This window comes from Pseudorasbora parva, chromosome 10, assembly GCF_024679245.1.
Source record: "Pseudorasbora parva isolate DD20220531a chromosome 10, ASM2467924v1, whole genome shotgun sequence".
In the NCBI taxonomy this organism is placed as follows: Eukaryota; Metazoa; Chordata; class Actinopteri; order Cypriniformes; family Gobionidae; genus Pseudorasbora; species Pseudorasbora parva.
Genome location: NC_090181.1, coordinates 24439383 through 24462278, shown reverse-complemented (window position 1 = coordinate 24462278; position 22896 = coordinate 24439383). Strand labels below are relative to the sequence as shown.

At 39.6% G+C, this 22896-nt stretch overlaps 1 protein-coding gene across 1 annotated transcript; it reads left to right on the top strand.

Annotated features, from left to right (window-relative positions):
- Positions 1–1754: 1754 nt before the first annotated feature.
- Positions 1755–18857, top strand: pla2g4f.1 (phospholipase A2, group IVF, tandem duplicate 1). The gene is made up of 20 exons (XM_067454616.1): positions 1755–1859; positions 2108–2180; positions 2575–2711; positions 2877–3008; positions 3114–3154; positions 3300–3342; positions 3620–3677; positions 3855–4021; positions 4220–4339; positions 4560–4594; positions 4760–4898; positions 5042–5178; positions 5441–5663; positions 5772–5889; positions 11592–11729; positions 11949–12056; positions 13153–13332; positions 13502–13671; positions 13786–13972; positions 17985–18857. Exons 1-20 carry the CDS (start codon positions 1851–1853, stop codon positions 18293–18295), a joined length of 2526 nt encoding a protein of 841 aa, XP_067310717.1. The 5' UTR covers positions 1755–1850; the 3' UTR covers positions 18296–18857.
- Positions 18858–22896: the final 4039 nt, after the last annotated feature.

Genomic DNA, 22896 nt, shown 5'->3' with positions numbered 1-22896 from the left:
TCAAACATTTCTGTGTGCCCTCCCTTTACGTGGAATTTGTGCTGCATGATAGTAACAGTAACTGTGGTTAGGCTACAGTTACAGTCAGTGGAGTAATGCAATGAGTCATTCGTTGAGAAAAACTTCCTCAACATCTTGGACGATGATGAATAGGTTCAAATCTGTGTTTTTATTGTAATAAATATTTGTACATCTACTACACCAAAATAACAGGATCATATATCTGACATTGTATAAAAAAGGTGTAGCTGAGTAATTGTTTTTACAAGATACAAATCTTTTAAACCTTTTATCATTTTGCCATTGACTTGGCCCCAGAATGTAATGTCTAAATGTTTTATAAGTACTGATATTCCTGAAGTCCAAAATTAAGTCATGCAATGTATAATAATTATAAAATAATCCGTAAAAAAGAAGAAGAAAAAGTTTTAGATGTTTTTAGATGACAGGGCTAGCTTGACATTTCATGTCAGATATTAAAAAACAGACAGATTCCAACAGTGTGAGAAGAGACTTTAGTATGATTAGATATGACTGTGCTTATTGTCATCTTTTATGTCAGACACTTTAATAGTGTTATTATGTATTTGAGAAGGACGTGTGAAGCCAGTTTGGTCATACGTCAAAATGTAGGTGGAGTAGAGAAACACTGCCCTACACACTGTTCTAAAATAAAGACAGGAATTAGACATTGCACAACTGGTGGATTCAGTTGACTGAGACAGCACTCCTTTTATACGTTACAAAATATGAAAACATTCAGGTGAAATCACCACACCTGCTGACTTGGGACACCTTGTGCAAATTGACACATGTAGACAACAATAACAATACTGGCAAGATTAATAGCAATTATAACATGTTAACATGAAGTAATCTGTCGTATGTAATTTTATTTATAGGTTATAAATAGCTTTATATTGGATAAGACGTCTGGTTAAAGTTAATTGGCTTTAGGCATAACTAAGTTTTTGTATTTGTTCAATTACTAGCAAATGGTGAAAGAACAAATATAATAGGTATAATTGTGTTTTGTAGCACTTCATTCTCATTTTCTCTTTTCATTTAAATGTGGTTACGCTAAAAGGAAATGGGATGTGTATAATGACTTGGGACATTATTTTGCTGAATAGGTTGACAGCCATGACTTCTTACCTTGTGATATATGCTTGAAAGAGGAACAGCACAGAAGCTACTTCACAATTTACACTCGCTGAAGATATTCTTCTGAAGCAACCTTGATTCCATTGACCTGGGTGAGTATCTACTTAAAATCCACGGAAAAAATAAGTCAGTAAGTGGATACTGTAGTCTAAAGACTGTAATAATTTATTTAAGCAACTTAATGTAAGCAGAGCATCAGAAATCATTTTAGAAATAGAAGAAACAAAACATTGCAGTGTATGGACACTTGCATAATTTTAAAAATGAAACTCGTCTAGATTAAATATTGACAAAGAGATGACAGCATTACAGCATTTTTGTAGAAACGAAATGATGTAACTGAAGAGGAATTCTTATCTTGAATTCCACTGAGGTCAACGTATGCTCTCCTGTTATACTTACTTAATATGTTTTGTGTCAGTTCACACTATCATGCTAATATTTATGATGTTATAAAAACCTGGCATTGGCATGCAGATTAAAAGGTGTAGCCTACCCTACGTGACTTTCTAAGAATGCCAATATATTTGAGGTGTTTCTTGGAATACAGTACGGTGTAAACGCATTGCTAAGCAGGGAAACTAGATTTTCAAGCTGTGCTGCACCACCTTTGCCTCTTGCAAATAATACTTTTTTTTCATCTCTGCAAAGCAGCTGGATCCAGATCTCCGCACAAACCCTCAACAATGCTTAAGGTTAGCTAGCATTTCTTCTCATTTCTTTAAAAGACTTGTAACTGAGATTTTTTTGCGATGTGATGCTGTTTGTGACAAACAATAGTTTTGACTTTACTCATCTAAATCGAGTACGTTTTAATGGTTGACTTTATTTTAACCTTCTATGTGAGTAAACAGTGTCTTGTGATCATAGTTTGTGGTATTCAAACACTTTTGTAATCAAATGGCATTATTTCTCATTTTCTGGTGTTTTTTTCTTTCAACAGAGAGAAGTCAAGCCATACTGGAATCTGTCCGTCAAAGTTTTACGTGCGAAGATCAATCGGTCCCTTGACTACGGTGAGACAATCCGTCCACTCAACAGCAGCCAAATATATTTATTACACATTTAGCAGAAATGTACATTTACAGCAAACATGTCTAAACCTGCTTGCAGTTTTGATGAAAAATGTGTTGTGTGGACTTGCGCTGCTATTATATGTGCCTGTTTATTATAGAGCATGTATCTTTATGTAATATAGGGTATACTCCTTTTTCAAATCTTAAAGTGCATGTCAGTATGTACAGTAGAATCCTTTGCTCACCTAACAGATTATTTCTGTCCTGACAACTAACATAACCAAAATCTCTATTCATGATTATTAAGGGCTGTGCACTGTATTCTGTAAAGGGATCATGTTTTTTTTTGTTTCTTACTGTCAACTTTTCCAACCCCACCTCTATTTCTCTTTAGTGTCTGCATCTGACTGTTATGTCATCCTGAACTTACCCACGGCATCAGCCCGTACAAATCGCACAAAGACTATCCCAAATAGTGACAAACCTGAATGGAATGAAACTTTTAACTTCAGGGTCCACAGCAATGTCAAGGTAAACCACAATCTAAGAATGTTGTCTTATATTGTATCCTATTTCTAATTTCACTATGTCTCGCCATGCAGTAGGATGTGTCGTATGAACTAAAAAGGATTTCAGTTCTCATTAAAACTAAAAAAATGTTACAATAGACTTTCAGTTCTTCTTTCTGTTCTACAGAACATTCTGGAGATCTTGATCTATGATGAAGACCCATTCATGAGAGATGACCAGATTGCCACTATCTTTTTTGACATCAATAACCTTACACCTGGGAAAAAGGAGACCAAATGCTTTATTATAAATGATGCGGTGAGTGCTATATAGAGATCTTCATTTTAAACTGACATCACCGCATAATAAAACGGGCACTTGATAGAGCACTTGAATTTGTGAATATGAAACTTTCTTTCTCAGACCAAGGATGAACTGTGGGTAGAGTTTGCAGTCAATAATAGGTGAGTGAGAGTTCACATTAACATTTGCAAAAATAGGTACTAGTGAGAACCTGTTTGGGGTGCATGTCAATGCATGTGCATGTGATGTCTATACACATAAATATAAACTAAATGTGTCTGTTTTGTGTGTGTCTATGTATTGCAGCTCTGAGACACCAAGGTCATGTGTATCTAATGGAGTATTGGTGGTACGAACTTTTACTACAGCTTACAAACGTACAACTTTCTTATCTGTATCATGGGTTACAGTAAACACCATTCTGTGAAATTTAAAAAGGAATGGAGGATTTTTGTTTTTCAAGGCGTACAAGAATCACTTTTGCAAGAAGTTATAAGTTATAAGTTCTGCAATATAAGAGGGACTAAAGGTGTCTTTTTCAGTTTACTCTTACCACTAAATTCTCAAAAAAAGAAGAATCTAGGTAACCTTAATCAAATGAGCTTTATGCTTTTTCATGAAATCAGACAGGTCCCTTTTGTGAGCTGAATGTGGAGATTGACGAGCTTCTCAAGAAGTCTGAAGGTAAAAATAGATAACATATGGCTACTGAAAATACACCAGAATCCGATATTCAGAAATAGATGTAATAAAATGTTAAATTGCTAATTTCTTTAAGTTAATTTAAGTGGAAACAGAAGCAGTGTAAAATGTGATATAATCACAGATATATGATCTTTGCTTAATCTCTTTGTGTTCTAGCGACGCAGAACATGGTGTTAAAACTAAAAGGAGCATACAAAGAGGATTTTGTGATCTCAAATTCTGAGGAAAGCTCCGGCTTCCTGAAAACATTACGTTACTACATCAACCGAGACCTGGAAACTGAGTTTAATCTTACCTCTGAGACTGTTGTCAACCCAGAAAATGTACGCCATTGATGTGCAAGGGTCATTCCTGACCTCTCATTGTTAACTGAAAAACTACACATTCATTCTCCATATGTGATATAAAACAGTATGGTGGGGGTGTGTACAATTTACATGTGGGGTTGTAAATTTGTAAAGCAACTAAAACAGAAAGTGTGCATCAAATTTAAATGTTTGTTTAAACATAATTTTCTCCAGGCTGGGACAGTTGTAGTGGATGCTGCAGTTCCAAACCCTGTAGACGTTGGATTTACTTCTTTCCATTTAAAACCACTACCAGCCAAAAATCAGCTTACTGTCTCTTTCCCTGTAGGAGAGGTGAGTACTGTAAAACAAATACTTTGCTTGCAGGTTATTGATTTATTAATTGATTAAATCTGTGGCTCTCCAAATGGTTTATTGATAACAGTGACTTGTACATTAGTGTTATAAATGGCTCTCCATATTTTCTCATAGTATGATATAATAAAACCATACTGTATTTGTATTCATACTCTGTGCATTTTATCTAAATGGACCTTTCTTTCTTTTTTCAAAGAATAAAGTTGATCTGCAACTGAACACAGATGAACGGTAACCATGAATTAATTTACACCTATCCTCAGTAATACTTTAACATTACATTATAATTTGGATGTGTAACACAAAACATTGTAAGCCTCAGTGCTATTTATCGGCTTTCATTTCAAATCCATCTTAATCTTAGAACATATATTTGTTTTGTTTTTTGTTCTGAAGCCCTGATGAAGAGCTGGATGTACGTCTGGATTTTGATATCCCAGTGGAAGAAAAGAATTTTCTGGTGAAGAGACAAAAAGTCGTGTCACAAGCTCTACAGAAAGCTCTGAATCTCAGCTCTGCACCTGAGCCCAGCAAGGTACTACAGATGCAAGCACATACCCCCAGACACTCAGCAAAGACCTGAAGAGATTGTGATGTTTTACTACACAAGAATAGAACAAATACCCAGTAAAAAACTAATGGAATCTGATCAGATCTGTGCTTGATGTAACCCCTCAGGTCCCATTGATGGCTGTGGTGTGTTCTGGGGGCGGGAGCAGAGCATTAACGTGCACGTACGGTAGCCTTAAAGGTCTTCAGAAGATCCAACTTCTTGATGCAGTCAGCTACATCACAGCGGTTTCAGGTGCCACTTGGTAAGATCGGGGAGCCTAAATGTACTTTTAAACATGACTTTGTATCTGGTGATAATCACTCAGTGAGCCCTTTTCCCTGGAAGTCAGCCAAAAGTAACAGTGTTGTATGTAGTATGCATCAGACAGACTGAAAAGATACATTTAAGTTATGTAATTAACCTAATTTAAGAACAAAATAAATTGGAGCATCCACATGATCTGCATGTCACTGTCATACGGCTAAAGAATTGATCATGTTTTTTGTTTAATCTCTGTATTTTAGGGCTTTAACCTCTCTTTATGAAGACCCTAATTGGTCAAAGGGGGGCCTTGATAAGTCAATGGAGTCTGTAAAGAAGGAACTCTCTAAAAAGGTACTCAGTATGTTTTCCCTGGAGCAGCTCCGGGAATACAAAGAGAAGGTGGACGAGCGAGTGAAAGAAGGACACCTCGTGTCTCTCATCGATATGTGGGGTCTGGCTTTAGAGTATCTTTTCCAAGGCAAGGTAAAAAAAAAAAAAAAAAAAAAAAAAACAACACAAAATGTGTGGTTCAGTTTGCTGGCTCAGTATTTACATTTTGTACACTATATATAATATTCTTTCCTTTTATAGAAACGCATGGGCACACTGTCTGAACTCCAGAGGACAGTGTGTGACGGCCAGAACCCTCTACCCATCTTCACAGCTGTCAACCTGAAAAATGGCAAGACAGAGAGTATAGTAGATGCAGGTATGTACAAGATAATAACCACTCAGCTTCTATTCTCAGATTAAGACATATGAGAAAAGGTACATAAACATGCCATGGGCAACAAACATGTAATATAGGTTTGTTAATTGTGTCAAACTAATATTTCTGACCTAAGTCCACTTTCTGGATTTCTTGGATGTTGCCGGCTATACTATTCTTAAATTTGTAATCTCAAACATAATGTTATTTGACGTGTGTGTATATATATATATATATATATATATATATATATATATATATATATATATATATATATATATATATATATATATATATATATATATATATATTCTGCTTTGTTTCAAGTATTACGATATGTTCGTGGAATAATATGCACTTATACATACATTAATACATACATAATGTAATTGTGCAGAGCAACTGCTGTGCCATAGTTTGAATAAGCTAGTGCACCTTTTTACAGTTTAAAACAGTTTGCATATCTGTCAGACTTATATCTAACCGAGTGGTTCCAACTGAGCCACACTTTGTATTTGATTCTGATGAAAAGTCTGGTGTTGAAGTTTGAACTGGCTTTTTTTATTTTGGTATACTGTTGTCTGAGGTCAACTAATGATGTTTGTGTGGTTTTTACATTCAAAAACATCATAACTAATAAGTAATAGGCTATTTTCTACACTGGTTTTGAGGCTCTCTCCAAAACGCTGGGTTTTGGTGGGTGTGCAGCACTGGAGACTTGGAAGTAAACGCCCACGGGTAGGATTGGATAATATTTGCATATTTAATGAGCTTAAGCTCCCCTGTAATTTCAGTGACATGAGAGGAGAGAATGAGGGAGAAGCAGCAACCAGAACGATTATCTCAATCACAGGGCTCATAAACGTCTTCATCAAACAAACACGTTTTATTTCTCAACGACCCATGATTGATTGGACTATTATTTTTATATTACACATAGCCCGCACGATCGGACGATATAAACGCGAAACGCGTGCACACACACGCGTTTGACGCACTAGGATTAGACCACACTTCAGGCACCTGAAGAGAGAGAGAATAGCAGAACAAGAATGGAATACTAAGATTCATCGGCCTGCCGGGCTTTGCAAGGTCTGGCCCAAACGTGTCTGTGTCCAGCGTACTAAACGTATCAGTTTTGTGAACCTGTGAACAATGATCAAACTATAAGCCAATGTCAACATGACACAGGACTTAATCAAAACATTAATGAGAGTCTTGGGGGGTGGACTTGGGGGAGGGATGGTGGTCCAGGCTCGTGACAAGGCACCAGACATGGACCCAGGCATGGCTTGGATGGGCCTGGGTGCGTGGGCGGACCTGGACCATGTGACGCGGGTAGACCTGGACCCTGTGGCGTGGGCAGACCTGGACCCTGTGCTACGGGCCGACCTGGACACTGTGGCGCGGGCCGACCTGGACACTGTAGGGCGGGCCGACCTGGACCCTCAGGCGCAGACGGACCTGGACACTGTGGCGCGGGCGGACCTGGACACTGTGCTGCGGGCGGACCTGGACCCTCAGGCGCGGGCGGACCTGGACCCTGTGCTACGGGCCGACCTGGACACTGTGGCGCGGGCCGACCTGGACACTGTGGCGCGGGCCGACCTGGACCCTCAGGCGCAGGCGGACCTGGACACTGTGGCGCGGGCCGACCTGGACCCTCAGGCGCAGGCGGACCTGGACACTGTGGCGCAGGCGGACCTGGACACTGTGGCGCGGGCGGACCTGGACACTCTGGTGCGGGCGGACCTGGACACTGTGTTGCGGGCGGACCTGGACCCTCAGGCGCGGGTGGACCTGGACCCTGTGCTACGGGTGGACCTAAACCCTGTGCTGCGGGCGGACCTGGACCCTCAGGCGTAGGCGGACCTGGACCCTGTGCTACAGGCGGACCTGGACCCTGTGCAGCGGGCGGACCTGGACCCTGTGCTGCGGGCGGACCTGGACCCTGTGCTGCGGGCGGACCTGGACACTCAGGCGCGGGCGGTTCTGGACCCTCAGGTGTAGACATGGGCGTGGGTGGACATGGCAGTAAAGGCAGTTCAAGTGTGCATGGCGTTAACGTCAGTTCAAGGGGTTCCGGCAGTGTGGCCTTCATGGCCTCGATGTGCCCCTTGCCCTCACCCCCCAATTTTTTGGGGGAAGCTATGGGCTCGTGGGCTGAAGCGCGTTCGTGGGCCGAAGCTGGAGCAGACTCTTGGAAGACGTGGGCTGGAGCCTGGACATGGGCTGGAGCCGGAGCGGGCTCATGGGCTGAAGCGGGCTCATGGGCTGGAGCCGGAGCTGGCTCATGGGCCGGAACCTGGACGTGGGCAGGAGCCAGAACAGGCTCATGGCCTGGAGCGTGGACGTAGCCTGGAGTGGGACTGTGGGATTCCTCGTCCATCATTCCCACAGTAAACGAGGAGCGACTCAGGACCAGGGCATGGTCGATGTAGTTAACCAAGGTCCATGGGACATGGCTCACAGGCATCAGGTAACTTAACCCATCATTGAGGCCATTAAGAAACATGCCCTTGAGGGCAACATCATTAAAGTCCACTTGACCGCAAAGTCCACAAAACTCCTGTACGTAGTCCTTTATCGACCGGTTCCCTTGGAATATGATGGGTTCATATTGAACGGTCTGTTATTCTGTAACAAATGTCTACTGGAAAGCGAGGTTGAGAACCCAAGTGCAGTTTCTTTATTTAATTCAAACTTAAAGGTGAACTATGTAGTATTTTTGCAGTAAAATATCCAAAAACCACTAGGCCGGTGTTATATATTTTGTTCAGTTGAGTACCTACAATATCCCAGAAGTTTCCAACTATTTGTAAATTGGGAGAAAATTGCTATTTTAACTAAGGACAGGGACGTTTCAACATTGCATTTGAGGGAGTCGCCTGTCAATTGCGTCATATCTGCGTTACCCTCGGTTTCGGCTTTTATTTGACAGGAGCGCTTTACTCTTAGCAGTGTGAACAAGTTAACGCACAGAGTAAAGTCATAACATCGTTTTGAACACACTTAAATGTATCTAATATGATAAACAGACCTACATTACCTTAAAATCTACCTTATCTTAGCTACCTTATCATAGCTATCAAAATCCAGTGTTCGGCACTTTGCGTACGTGAGTTTTTGTTGTAGATGTCTTAAAAAAAATAAAAATAAAATAAAAATTGTTGTGTATTGTGCTAATTAATTGAGATTTCTTACAGCTCTTACAGGTTTTGGGCCTTGTCTGTTCCGTTGCTTCTATTACTCTCCCCTTTTTTGTAAGTCGCTTTGGATAAAAGCGTCTGGTAAATGATTAAATGATCTGTGCAGGCGCCCGGCGAATGTCTCCCGTCCCTTCATAATAAAAGTCCCGGTATTTGCGAGGCGGGTATTTGTTTAACAATCGCTCCAGCAGCTGTGCTCAGGTCCATAACACTCGGTCCTGCTCTGCTTTAGACTACAGTAACGTTAATAACCGCATGCATGAACGTGATTTCTGCCCGAGTCCTATTTTCCACCGGCTGTGATGAGAAGACCACATCTCCCAAGATGCTGCGCTCACACAATGCGTCATCAAACCACGATTTGTTTTGAATAGCCGCCCTCTAGTGGACGGAAAGCTCCATAGTGCACCTTTAACATAACTCAAAATCATAAACATAAAACAAAGACTTGACAAAACCAAACAAAAGACTTGACTTAACTAAACGTGACTTGACTAAATTTGAATAAACTTTCCTTGACATAAACAAACACTCACCGACAGCAGTTTACATAGACAATAACAGACAAAGACTATGGCAAACATGAGGCCTTAAATACACAAGGGCTAATGACAAGACAAGGGACACCTGTGAAAATTGATGATCACATAAACCAATAGGCTTGTTTGAGATGCGCCTTACCTCGCCCAAAAAAAAGTACCTGTATATCAAGCATTTTTACTTTAATTACATACATGTTTTTATATATTTTTATTAATATGACAACAATCACATAACCAACAGAGAGATCACACTCTCCGAGAGTTTGAGAATATCCACACATAATTTATACACATAAAAACATGATATCAGAGTTTTAAAATCTAATATTTTTAAAAAAGAACCATACATCACGGTTGTTTAAACCAATAAGCATTAAGCTGTGTCGTCTAAGTCGTTTCCCATCATGCTTTTGCTCCGCGCAGTCGATGGAGAGCAACTGCGCTCGACTGCAGAATCCGACACATCCGCCTGGCCATCGCGACAGATTTTTGACATATGTCAGCATGACATCAGAGCAAGGCGGACCGCCGTCGGACACATTTCTAACCGGCATGCATCTTGCGCTGATCACCGGTGATCGGTTCTGCGCAGATTTTGCTCATATCAAACAAGCCTATGACAACATGACACAGGAACACGAGGCAGGAACACATGAGGGCATGGAATCACATGACAATAGACCACATGACAAAACCAGGAAGTGCATGACAAAACATGACAGTGAACATGAAAACCTTAAAACATGAAACATGAACCCAACACCAAAACACCCTATGAAAATAACAATGCAATACTATCACATATAAAAACACGTTTTACTCACATGTGTGTTGCACCATCCCTGTCGTATCCAAATCCAGCATCGACCGGAGATTTGTTTACAAACGATCCCGCAATGAACTGAAGTGAATATGTCTTCCCCATGTCAGCTGGAACTTCATTAAAAATAAAGTTCAACCACTCATTCCTGATATTAGGATCAGAAGGAAGCTTATGCTGTGTTCTTCCACAACCAGGAATAGCGCAATATCTTAATCTTCCTAGGTTTATTGTTGTTGACCAGCTAGCAGGAGCCCTCCCGGAGTCGTTGGGCGGAGCTACTGGATTAGACGCGCTGTAGAGGCGGTGTTTCATCGCGCAATTACGTCAGTATTAAGCACAGGACCGTTTGCTGAGCCCGGTGTCTATAAAAGCTTTTCTTTGACTAACAAGTAAGTTTTCAGCTCTGAAAGTTAGAGGATATTCTTATATTACCATGACCTTTTATATATCAAAAGCTCAAGAGAAAGTTGATTCCTCAGTTCATAACCCCTTTAATAAAATGCGTTCCTTTGGAATGGCCTGCAGCGTCATCAAACATAGATAACATTCGACTTGCCCATATTATATAACATAAATTAGCATATGTTTGTGTAATACACTTGTGTGTATAATACATCCATGTGTATTCATTATTGTTATTTTACATTTAAACAATATTAATTGACATTTAAAAAAGTTACATTGATTGATAATTGTCTGTTGCGATGTTTGATGTGAAAATAAACATAATTTGGTTATATTATATGTTATCCTATTCAATTATAATCATGAGAGCTGCATTTTAATTGTTGCATCTCGTGCACTTTATACCCTTGAACAGTCGACTACAATCCACACCTTTATTTTATTCAAACTTCTTTAAGTGCTGGAGTTATCTGCAATGACTGTGGTAAATGGTAAATTTCCCTCTCAGCTTCCAGTGAAGTGATCTATCAATGGCAATACTAGCCTATCCAGAAACAGCTAAACAGATGCAAAAGATTTCCTTATTCAAAGACTTACAGAACATTTTATAATAGGTTTAATGTTTGGTTAAGAAAAGAGTAGATAAACAACTAACTTGTAGCTTTTCAGTGTTGCAACTATAGCATATTAATAATCCTATGTTTCTTTATATTCTCTGTTTAGAATGGTGTGAGTTCACCCCATATGAGGTTGGGATTCCCAAATATGGTGCATTTGTACCTGCACAGAACTTTGGGAGTGAATATTACCTTGGTCACATGGTCAAGAAACTACCTGAAACTAGGCTGTCCTTTCTTGTGGGTGAGTGCCTGTTTGTTTTTGCACAAAATGAAACTGAAGACAAACTGAATGGCATAAAAAAGAGAAATAAAAAATGGCATGTTGTCCTCAGAATCTGAATTTGTGTTGATCATTATGGCCAGTAGGGGGAGTCTGGCCCTGAACCTGTGCTGTAAGGAAATTACATAAACTGGAACCAGTCATTATTAGTAAGTCTAAACTCTGTGTGTGTTTGTGTAGGAATGTGGAGCAGCATTTTCTCTATAAATCTGACAGAGATTTGGCATCTTGCCACAGGAGTCACCCCTTCTTGGACCCCTTGGTTTGGAGGAGGGGTGAGTAACACAGGTGAGAGTTTTTGATGCTTTTTAATGCATGTGTATACTTGACAAATTCATACGCTGAAAATTGAACTGTAATGCCAATAACACTAGCTTTCAAAAGCTTGGGGTCAATACGTTTTTTTAAAAAACTTTTTTAAGCAAGAATATATATATGTTATAAAAAATATTATATATATATATAAAAAAAAAAAAATATATATATATATATACACACACACACACACACACACACACACACACACACACACACACACACACACACACACACACACACACACACACACACACACACACACACACACACACACACACACACACACACACACACACACATTTATTCACTTTTGTCAGGTCATACAGTTTTTTCAGGATTCTTTGATACTTTTTTTTCAAAATAACTTTTTTAATGCAAAACAACATTTATTAATATATATATCAAACTGTCTCAAAACTGTATCAGTTTTTTTTTTACAAAAAATAACAACGATTTCCAACATCGATTATAATAATATTTTTTCTTGAGCACCAGATCAGCACATTATATAAAAAATGATGGCTGTAAAACAATTAATCGCAAATACTGTAATCGCATCCAAAATAAAAGTTTGTGTTTGCATAATATATGTGTGTGCACTGTGTATAATGTATTTTTGAATACACACACATAGATGTATATAATTTAAAAATATTTGCATGAATATACTGTGTAGGCTATATATTTATCTAATTTATATTATATATAAATATTTTATAAATAAATAAATATCTTAAATATATACATGCTTGTGTGTGTATTTATATATACATAATAATCATCCACAGTACACACACATGTAAACCTTTATTTTGGATGTGATTAATCATGGTTAATTGTTTGACAGCACTATATACAATGGCGGATTTCACAATGTTATTGTTTTTAATTAAATAAATGCAGACTTGGTGAACATAAGAGTTTTAAAAAAGAGTATTATACAAATATTACTGTCCCCCAATTATTATTATTATTTTGTTTTTACATTCGTAGCATTAAAAAAAAGCTTTTTTTATGTTAATTATTAACATGACATAATTGTCTTCTCTTCTTGTTCTCTGTAAAGAGACTGATAGTAAACCAACAGCACTTGGCACATACCTGATCAGCCCTGTGACTGACTTTGCTAAAATGCTGTGTGGCTTTATGACCAGCCGCCCCATTGTCAGCCAGATGTACAACTTCCTGAGAGGCTTCAACCTGCACAGGAACTACAATGAGAACACAGGCTTTATCACATGGAAAGGTCTAGAGCTCTACTTATTCCATTGATCACGTCAAGTAATTCTGTGTTTTTCACCCCTTTTTAGTTAATCAGTTTTGATTGGATTACATTTTTAATTACTTTTATTGTACTATATCTTATGTCTTATTTCAAGTTTATGTAATCAAGGACCTTTACACATTGTTTACAGACACACACCCGGATGCCTTTCCTAACACCCTGACTCCAACTGATCCTGTGCTGAGTTTAGTAGATGCTGGATTGGCCTTAAATTCAGGATTCCCTCCTGTGGTTCGCTCTCACAGACATATGGACGTTATTCTGTCTCTGAACTACTCCTGGGAACTGGATCAGTTTAAGGTGAGGGAGACCTGGAAGATTATGTAAGATTTGGTTGAAAAGCACGTCAGGATCATAAGAAACTTTGAAAAATTTAAAATATATACAGTATGTATGCTTGTTTGTGCCCAGTAGGTCATAAAGCAAACTCAGGAGTACTGCACTGATCGCAAGATTCCATTTCCGAAGATTGATTTCAAAAGGGTCGAATCAGAGCCGCTGAAGGAAGTCTATGTGTTTGAGGATGAAGACAACCCAGATGCTCCCATAGTGCTTCACTTTCCCATGGTCAATGTCTCATTCAAACAGTTCAAAGCTCCTGGTAAGCACAACTAACTGGACACCACTAATAGGGCAACACTAATGCCATATTCCTAATAGAAATTAGAGTGGATGTAAGGGAGAGCTGTATTTATATTCCTCATATATATCAGTCCCTGACAAAAGTCTTGTCGCTTATCTATTTTCTAGAAATACCTGATATTAACCTGACTTTTAATTAATTAAATGGTGTTAGAAATAGCTCATATGAAAAGCTAAAACTCTCCCAAATGATGTTTAATGCACTGAAATAAATAATTTTCATAGAAAAAATATTTATCATTTAATCAAGACAGAAAGGCCAAATTTTGGCAAGACAAAAGTTTTGTCGCCTATACAGAAATTGAACAAATTTACTGCAAATACAAAAATATGTCAGCAAATTAAGTTGTGGCTCTGTGAGATCCAAATTTAATATCTTGTATGACTTCCATGAGCTTGAAGGACTGCATCCATGCGGTTTGACAAGGATTCATACAATTTATTGATGAAGTCATCAGGAATAGCTAAGAAAGCAGTCTTGCATGCCTCCCAGAGTTCATCAATATTCTTTGGTTTCGTCTTCCATTCGTCCTCTTTTATCCTACCCCACATATGCTCAATGATGTTCATGTCTGGTGACTGGGCTGGCCAATCCTGGAGCATCTTGATCTTCTTCGCCTTGAGGAACTTTGATGTGGAGATGGAAGTATGCAATGGAGCACCGTCCTGCTGCAGAATTTGGCCTCTTTTATGGTTGGGAATATAAGAGGTAGCTAAGATTTCTTGGTATTTTAGACTATTGATGTTGCCTTCCACCCTGCAGATCTCTCGCAAACCCCATACTGGATGTAACCCTAGACCATGATTTTTCCGCCACCAAACTTCACTGTTTTCTGGGTGAATCTCGGATCCATTCAGGCACCAGTAGGTCTCCTGCAATATTTGCGGCGACTATGGTGTAATTCAACAGAAGATTCATCTGAAAAATCCACCTTCTGCCACTTTTCCTGCGTCCATCCTTTTAGCAGGCTGTGGGCCTTGGCAAATGCCACACGGTTTTTCACTTGTCTTTTGTTTAGTGATGGCTTCTGGGCACTGATTCCACCATGGAGGACATTTCGAGACAGAATCTGACAAACTGTTCTGGTTGACACAAGGACTTAAGGTGACCAGGTCTCGTGGAGCTCTGCTGCAGTGGAAAATGGGCTGGCCTTGGATTTTCGAGCCAACAAACCGTCCTCTCGAGCAGTTGTCTTGCGGGGTCTGCCTGACCTGGGCTTGTAAAAAACGTCTCCAGTCTCTTCAAATCTTTTTTTTATCCTCTGTACTTGACGATGAGACACATTGAAGGTGTCTGCCACATCAGCAGTGGATCTGATCTTCAGCCTCTTGATAATCAAAACTTTAGTCTCAGGGTGAATCTTAGGCATGTTTGATGGTCTAGTTGCAGTTGATTTGAAGGTCTAGCGTACTGGGGTTCTTTTTATACACACTTGAGACCTAATTGATCCATTATTAGTCACAGGTGAAGCTCATATGACAAGGTGACAACACTTATCTCTTTGCAAAAATTGACTCAATGGGGTTTACCAAGCTGTGAATATTAGAATACTTTTTGAAAGTTTAGTTTTTCAGTGAAACATTATCACAAAAGCTGGTGGGATTAAAATGAGCCTTAGAATCTTGAAATCTTGATTAGAAATATATTTCAGCGGCACTTTAGGTCAATTTGTACACAAGCGACAAGACTTTTGTCAGGGACTGTATATATATATATATATATACACACATTATATATATATATATATATATATATATATATATATATATATATATATATATATATATATATATATATGAGGAATATAAATACAGCTCTCCCTTACATCCACTCTAATTTCTATTATATATATACACAGTATAGTACAGGCCAAAAGTTTGGACACATTACTATTCGTAATGTTTTTGAAAGAAGTTTCTTCTGCTCATCAAGCCTGCATTTATTTAATCAAAAATACAGATTTTTTTTTTATATTGTGATATATTATTACAATTTAAAATAATTGGTTTTCAAATGTTTTATACTTTAGATGATCATTTTTTTCTGTGATGCAAAGCTGCATTTTCAGTATCATTCCTCCAGTCTTCAGTGTCATTTTTCAGTTTCATTTTTTTCTTTATTTTTTGGAAATAAATCAATAATTTTATTCAGCAAGGATGTGTTAAATTGATAAAAATTGATAGTAAAGGAGATTTATATTATTTGAAAATATGTTTTTATTTTGAATAAATGCAGTTCTTTTGAACCTTTTATTCATCAAATTAGGCAGCAGAACTGTTTCCAACACTCATAATAAATCAGAATATTAGAATGAATTCTGAAGGATCATGTGATCGACTGGATGTCACATGTGACACTGAATACTGAGTAACCATCCTGAAAATTCAGCTTTACATCACAGAAATAAATGAATAAATAATAAATTTAAAGTATGATAACTTGAAAACCAAATATATTGTTCAATATAAAAAATATTTTACCAAATATAAAAATTGTAATAATATATCACAATATAAAAAAAAAATTCTGTATTTTTGATCAAATAAATGCAGGCTTTATGAGCAGAAGAAACTTCTTTCAAATACAATACAACAATGTCATATAATAAAGCAAAGAAGCTGTGAAAAGAGATGAATGATTGCTTATTCTATAAGATATTATAAAATGGCCTGGACACATTTGATGGTACTAAATAATGGGATTATAGTGAGATTTCAAACTAATCTGTTTCTTTAATTACTGTCACGCATGTCTCCAATCCTGTAATCAGTCTTTCAGCCTATTTAAATGAAGAAAAGTAGTCTCTGTGCTGTTTGGTATCATTGTGTGCACCAGAGAAAGCAAAGGAGAGAGATGTCTGAAAAGCTCAGAAAGAAAATAGACAAGCACGGTAAAGGTAAATGCCACAAGACCATCTCAAATCAGCTTGATGTTCCTGTGAAAATATTATTAAGAAGTTTAAGGTCCATGGAACGGTAGCCAACCTCCCTCTGTGTAGCCACAACAGGAACATCAATCCCAAATTGAACAGGAGGATAGTGCAAATGGAAGAAAAAGAACCAAGGATAACTGTCAAAGAGATAAAAGGTGAAGGTATGTCAGTTTCTTATTGCACCATCCATCGCTTTTGAGCAAAAGTGGGCTCCATGAAAGAAGACCCAGAGACTCCACTTTTGAAAGAAAAACATAAAAAAGCCAGAGTGGGTGCCTTGAATCTTTGCAGGGCACAATGAAATCTCAAGACTATCAAGGCATTCTGGAGCGAAACGTACCAGCCTGTGTAAGTTGCATGGTCCTCCAACAGGATAATGACCCAAAACAAACAGCTAAAATCACCCAAGAATGGATAAGAACAAAACATTGGACTTATTGTGAAGTAGCCTTCTATGAATCCTGATCTAGATCCTATTCAACATCTATGGAAAGAGATAAAACTTGCAGTCTGGTGAAGGCACCCATCAAACCTGAGACAGTTTGCTCAGGTAGAGTGGGTCACTACCTGTTAGCAGGTGCAGAAGTCCCACTGAGAGCTACAGAAAACATTTGATTCCTGTTATTGCCTCTAAAGGTTGTGCAACAAAATATAAGGTTAGGGGTCCCATCATTTTTGTCCATGCCATTTTCAAATGCTTAGCGTTCAATTTGTAACTGAAGATAATGACAACATTATAGTATTTGCATACCTAATTTTTCTTTCTTACACTATTTGCAAACTGAGTTGTAATTGGTCTTTTCTTTATTTATACTTGTACAATGTACAGACTGTCATTAATGGCAAAGCAGCTCTAAAAGCCAAAACTTACCTAAATTTTAACAATATTCTTTTGTTGGTTTTTAGTTGATTCTATTCATTACCGGTTGAATTGCAGTTTATTGTGATTAGACATTGCCTTCTTTCAGAAGCCTGTGTCAGCTCAAATGCTCAAATAACCAACGATAATGCAAAATGATCTGTATATGTGTGGTGTAGGAGTGAAAAGAAAAGGCGAGACGGAGCAGAAGGAGGGAGCCGTTGATGTTGAATTTAACAGTACCTCCTCTCCATATCTCACTCAAAACCTGACTTACACACCGGAGGACTTTCAGAAGCTTATCAACCTCACTTCCTACAACATCCAAAACAACAAAGGGGTCATTTTGAATGCACTAAACAAAGCACTAAACAGAAAAAGGCAGACAGGTGAAGAAAGCTGTGCCAAAAAGAAGGACGCAGGAGGAAAGACCAGTTCATCGTTTACAAAGAAACCAGGATCACAAAAAAAACGAAAAAAACACAAGTGAGCAAAATTTGTGATCTGTGCCAATGTTACCGTACAGCACATTTTTGAACAGAAAGTCTTTCCTCAACATCCCAATTAAAGCCTTTTTTAAATGTTTGTGCAGCAAAGTTATATCTTTTGTCAATCTTATTATTAAATTAAATGAGAAATTGTTTGCAATTATATAGGCTACTTACAAAATCAATTATATACTTACATAATCACTTGGTTGTTGTAACTTTGTTGTAACTTTTCTAAAAAAAAAAAAACTAAAAAAAAAAAAACGGTTAAGGCCACTAATTTGGCAAACAAATGTACCCTAATTTATTAATTAAAATACTTTTTTTTATTTTTTATTGACATTTTAGATATTAGCTGTTATGGTCAGTTGGTGTTCGTTTTCATGGACTTTTAGTTTCTCTTAGTTACCCGTTTCCTTTGTTCCTTAATTTGTTACCATGGTTATTGATTAATTAGTCATCACCTGTTTATCATCGAGTTCATAACCCTGTGTATTTAAGTCATTCAGTTTATTCAGTCTGGAATTGTTGTGTTTTACATGCTGTGTTGTTTGTGTTTCTTCACTATTGGGTTATCTGTGTCTCTTTGATAATAAACTTAATTTCAGTGTGAACTACTTCGTCTCTCTTCTTCCTCTTGAGGACTTAACATTACACTATTTGCAACACATGCCAGCAAACCCAGCAATAGTGTACAAAATGATACATGTCTGGCTAAACGGTGAGAACATTCAGGATTTTATCAATATCAGGTGAAGACATTATGAATGGTATTCCACACACAAAATATGTAGCAAGTTTTATTGTCCAATATGACTCATTTACTGGATAGGCTGAAGTTTATGCCCGTGCTGTGATTCCCTAGGGTGTTGTCGGGGTGTGCCATAACTACATTGCATATAGTTTCGGTACAACACTGACCATCCTAGAGTCTTCCCTGGTTTAGAAGCAGGCTGGGACATGAACAAATGTCAAACTGCAAATCCGGTTTAGTGACAACATTTCAGACTTTCAGCAGTTTGCAAAAAACAAATTAACTGCTAATTGACTAATTAACTAAGTCATTGAAATAGCTCAATACAGCAAATGTTTCAAGTAGTTTCCCCAAATTCAACTGAAAATAAAACTTTTAATGACTTCTGCTGTCTCAAAATTATTAAACTCCTTCATGGCAAGCATCAGTACTTAGCAGAACACCCATTTGCTGTTATGACCTGCTGCCAACGAGATGTAAACCATAAACAAGTTTCTGGCTGCGTTTCTGAGGAATCTTAGCCTATTCCTCATGAGCACTGGCCTCCAGTGTAGTAATATTCTTGGGTCTGTCTGCTGCAAACACTTTCTTCAGATCCCACCAGAACTTTTCTATGTTGAAGTCAAGTGACTGTGATGGCCACTGTAGCATCTTCCAGGACTTCTGCAGCCAAGCCTTGGTGGAATTTGAGGTATGCTTGGGATCATTCTATTCAGGGGGTTGAATCATTTTGAGACTGCAGTCATTAAAAGTTGCAGTTTCAGTTGGATTCAAGGAAACCACTTGAAATAATTGTTGTGTGGAGCTATTTCAATTACTTTGGTTTGACTTGTTCATTGAAAACAGCTGAAGGTCTGTACATTTTTGCCAGTAAACCTGATTTGCAATGGGGGTTGAGTAATTTTGATTACAACTGTAAGTTTTCGTTTAAACAAAAATATATCGCATAAGCTTTACAAGAAAACAAAGCAGCATTAATGGTTTGTAATGGCTCAATTTTGTCTGAAGGAGTGTAATGATGGACAAGAGGGCTGGCATTCATGGATATTGGACGGTTTTCTTCCACACACAACATTCTTAGAATATAACCAAAATGTGACTCTCCCTCTGATCTCTCTCCTGATGACAGTGAAACATGCCAAATAGTGCAATTTTCATGATTTATCAAATTCTTTTATGTGGTTCAGATACAATAATATTTTGAGTTTCTATTTATTAAACAAATTTCCTTCATTGTATCAACTCAAATTTTTAATTTCAATAAACAATTTTTTTAAGGCAACCAGGTTACTTATTTTTTTAAGTTAAACCAACAAAAAGTTGTTTAGGTGTTTTGCCCTCTTGTGGGTTTTGTTTTGTATTTATGTTTCTTTTAATAAATAAATCATTCATTTCTGCATTTGAGTCCTTGCACCATTTTCCTTTGTATGTGACGTGACAGAAGGATCCGACCCTACTAGGAGGACTCAGCAGAAGGTAGTGGTCATTTTGTTCTCCGTGTACTATGGACCTCAACAGACAGTTACAGGTGATGCGGCAGGTAAACTCTAAGTATATCCGCCAACAGGGGGCGGTTGTGAGAGAGTTTTCCTGCCAATTCCTCAAGGAGGTGGATCACCTGTATCTTAATGAGACAGAGAAGGCAGAGGTTTTTACCTCTGCCTGGACATGCCTCTCAGCCCCAAGGAGGTTGAGAGAATGGAGACCCCGGACTTTTGGGAGTTTGTGAACTGGCTGGACTCCAGTCCCTCTAGGGATTTTATTCCGGGGGTCCAGGTGGAAGGTGGATTGTGTGCCGGTGGTCCCTGTGCCGGTGGATCGTGTTCCGGTGGTCCCTGTGCCAGTGGTCCCTGTGCCAGTGCTCGCTGTGCCGGTGGATCGTGTGCCGGTGGATCGTGTTCCGGTGGTCCCTGTGCCGGTGGATCGTGTTCTGGTGGTCCCTGTGCTGGTGGATCGTTTTCCGGTGGTCCCTGTGTTGTTGGATCGTGTTCCTGTGGTCCCTGTGCCGGTGGATCATGTTCTGGTGGTCCCTGTGCCGGTGGATCGTTTTCCGGTGGTCCCTGTGCTGGTGGATCGTGTTCCGGTGGTCCCTGTGCCGGTGGATCGTGTTCCGGTGGTCCCTGTGCCGGTGGATCGTTTTCCGGTGGTCCCTGTGCTGGTGGATCGTGTTCTGGTGGTCCCTGTGCCGGTGGATCGTTTTCCGGTGGTCCCTGTGCTGGTGGATCGTGTTCCGGTGGTCCCTGTGCCGGGGGTCTCTGTGCCGGTGGATAGTGTTCCGGTGGACTCTGCTGTGCCGGATGCGTCACTCCAACGCCCTGCTCTGCCCGCGCTGTCCCGGTGCCCTGCTCTGACCGTGCCGAACCGGCGTCCTGCTCTGGCCGACTCGGCGTCCTGTTATGACCGCGTCACCCTGGGCGCCTGAACTTTGTGGACCACCATGGCCTCCTGAAAATTTTGTTTTCCCCATTCCTCCCTTGCTGACCCCTCCCTTGTTTGTTCCTTCCTTCTCTGTTTCCCCTGTTCCTCCCGTCCAGCCCTGGTCTGTCCCTCCCGTCCAGCCCTGGTCTGTCCCTCCTGTCCAGCCCTGGTCTGTCCCTCCCGTCCAGCCCTGGTCTGTCCCTCCCGTCCCGCCCTGGTCTGTCCCTCCCGTCCCGCCTTGGTATGTGCCTCCCGTCCCGTCCTGCCGTCCCGCCCTGTTCTGTCCCTCCCGTCCCTCCCTGATCTGTCTTGCCCGTCCCTAGTGGAGCGTCTGGTAGCCGCACCTTACGGAGGCGGTAATGTCACATGCCTGTCCTGTCTTGTGTGCACATGTGGGTTTTGTCAGTATGGCCATTGTGCTTCTGTCATTGTCTGATCTCTCCCTCCTTGTTTTCTAATTAGTGTTTGATTTCTCCCACCTGTGTTCTCTCGGTCCCTGCCTCTTTTGTTCCCTTTATAAGCTCCTTCTGTTTGTCAGTCTGGGTCGGATCCTTGTAATGTATATAGCCCCGTTTCCACCACAGGAACTTTACCCAGGAACTAGGAACTTTGGGTGGTACTTCGTGTGTTTAGACCGCAGGAACCAGGGTCTAAATGAAGTTCCGGGTAAATATTTCCCCCTCCAAACGGCCCTGCTCGCGAGGTAGTACTTTTTCAAAGTTCAGGAACTTTCGAGGGCGGGATTTGGGCGCTGAACATGCTGATTGGTTGAGCTCACGCAGCATTTTAGTTCAGGCATTTTTAAAAGTCCTTACATGACGTGACGGCGCGCGCCGCGCTCATGTTGACAAGAGAGGAAAGTACATTTTTCTGAGGGGTAAACTTTTTATTTCGTAAGTTATGAAGATAATGTTGGAGTAATGACACAGCGTATATTGCCCCGGGCAGTTTTTACTTTAACTGCGCCTGACAGAAGATTTTTTTTTTCTGAGATGATTATTACACTTTACAACAAATAGCTATAAATAATACTGTATTAGTCCTGGTGGCCGTTAAGAGTTGCTATGGCTACAGTTAACACACTCCAGCTGCTGGAGAAAACAGCGTTGACATTTTTGGTGCGGCAGACAAACTGTATGTGACAAAATGATTGCGATTGAAAGTCATCACATGTAAACACCAGATCGGTTTAGATAACGTCTCATGTAAACAGTTCACTAAATCTTTCAATCGGTACACTTAAAAATGATTACTGTCCTTCACTGATTTGGAGGAGCAGTCGCGCGCAGTCCTACATCACCGGACTAATTTGCCTAATCTTCTCGGAACTTTATCGCGGTCGAAACGCAGACAGCTGCAGGTCTGGGGGGGAGAAAAGTTCCTGTAAAAAAGTTCCTGGTACAAATTGTTCCAGGTAATTTTGGTGGAAAC

Bases quoted from the DNA above. Each gene is read 5' to 3' on its own strand.
- pla2g4f.1 (XM_067454616.1), top strand. The intron at 13,333-13,501 runs GTCTAGAGCTCT...CATTGTTTACAG, and splicing joins AGGCTTTATCACATGGAAAG to ACACACACCCGGATGCCTTT. The intron at 13,672-13,785 runs GTGAGGGAGACC...TGTGCCCAGTAG, and splicing joins GGGAACTGGATCAGTTTAAG to GTCATAAAGCAAACTCAGGA.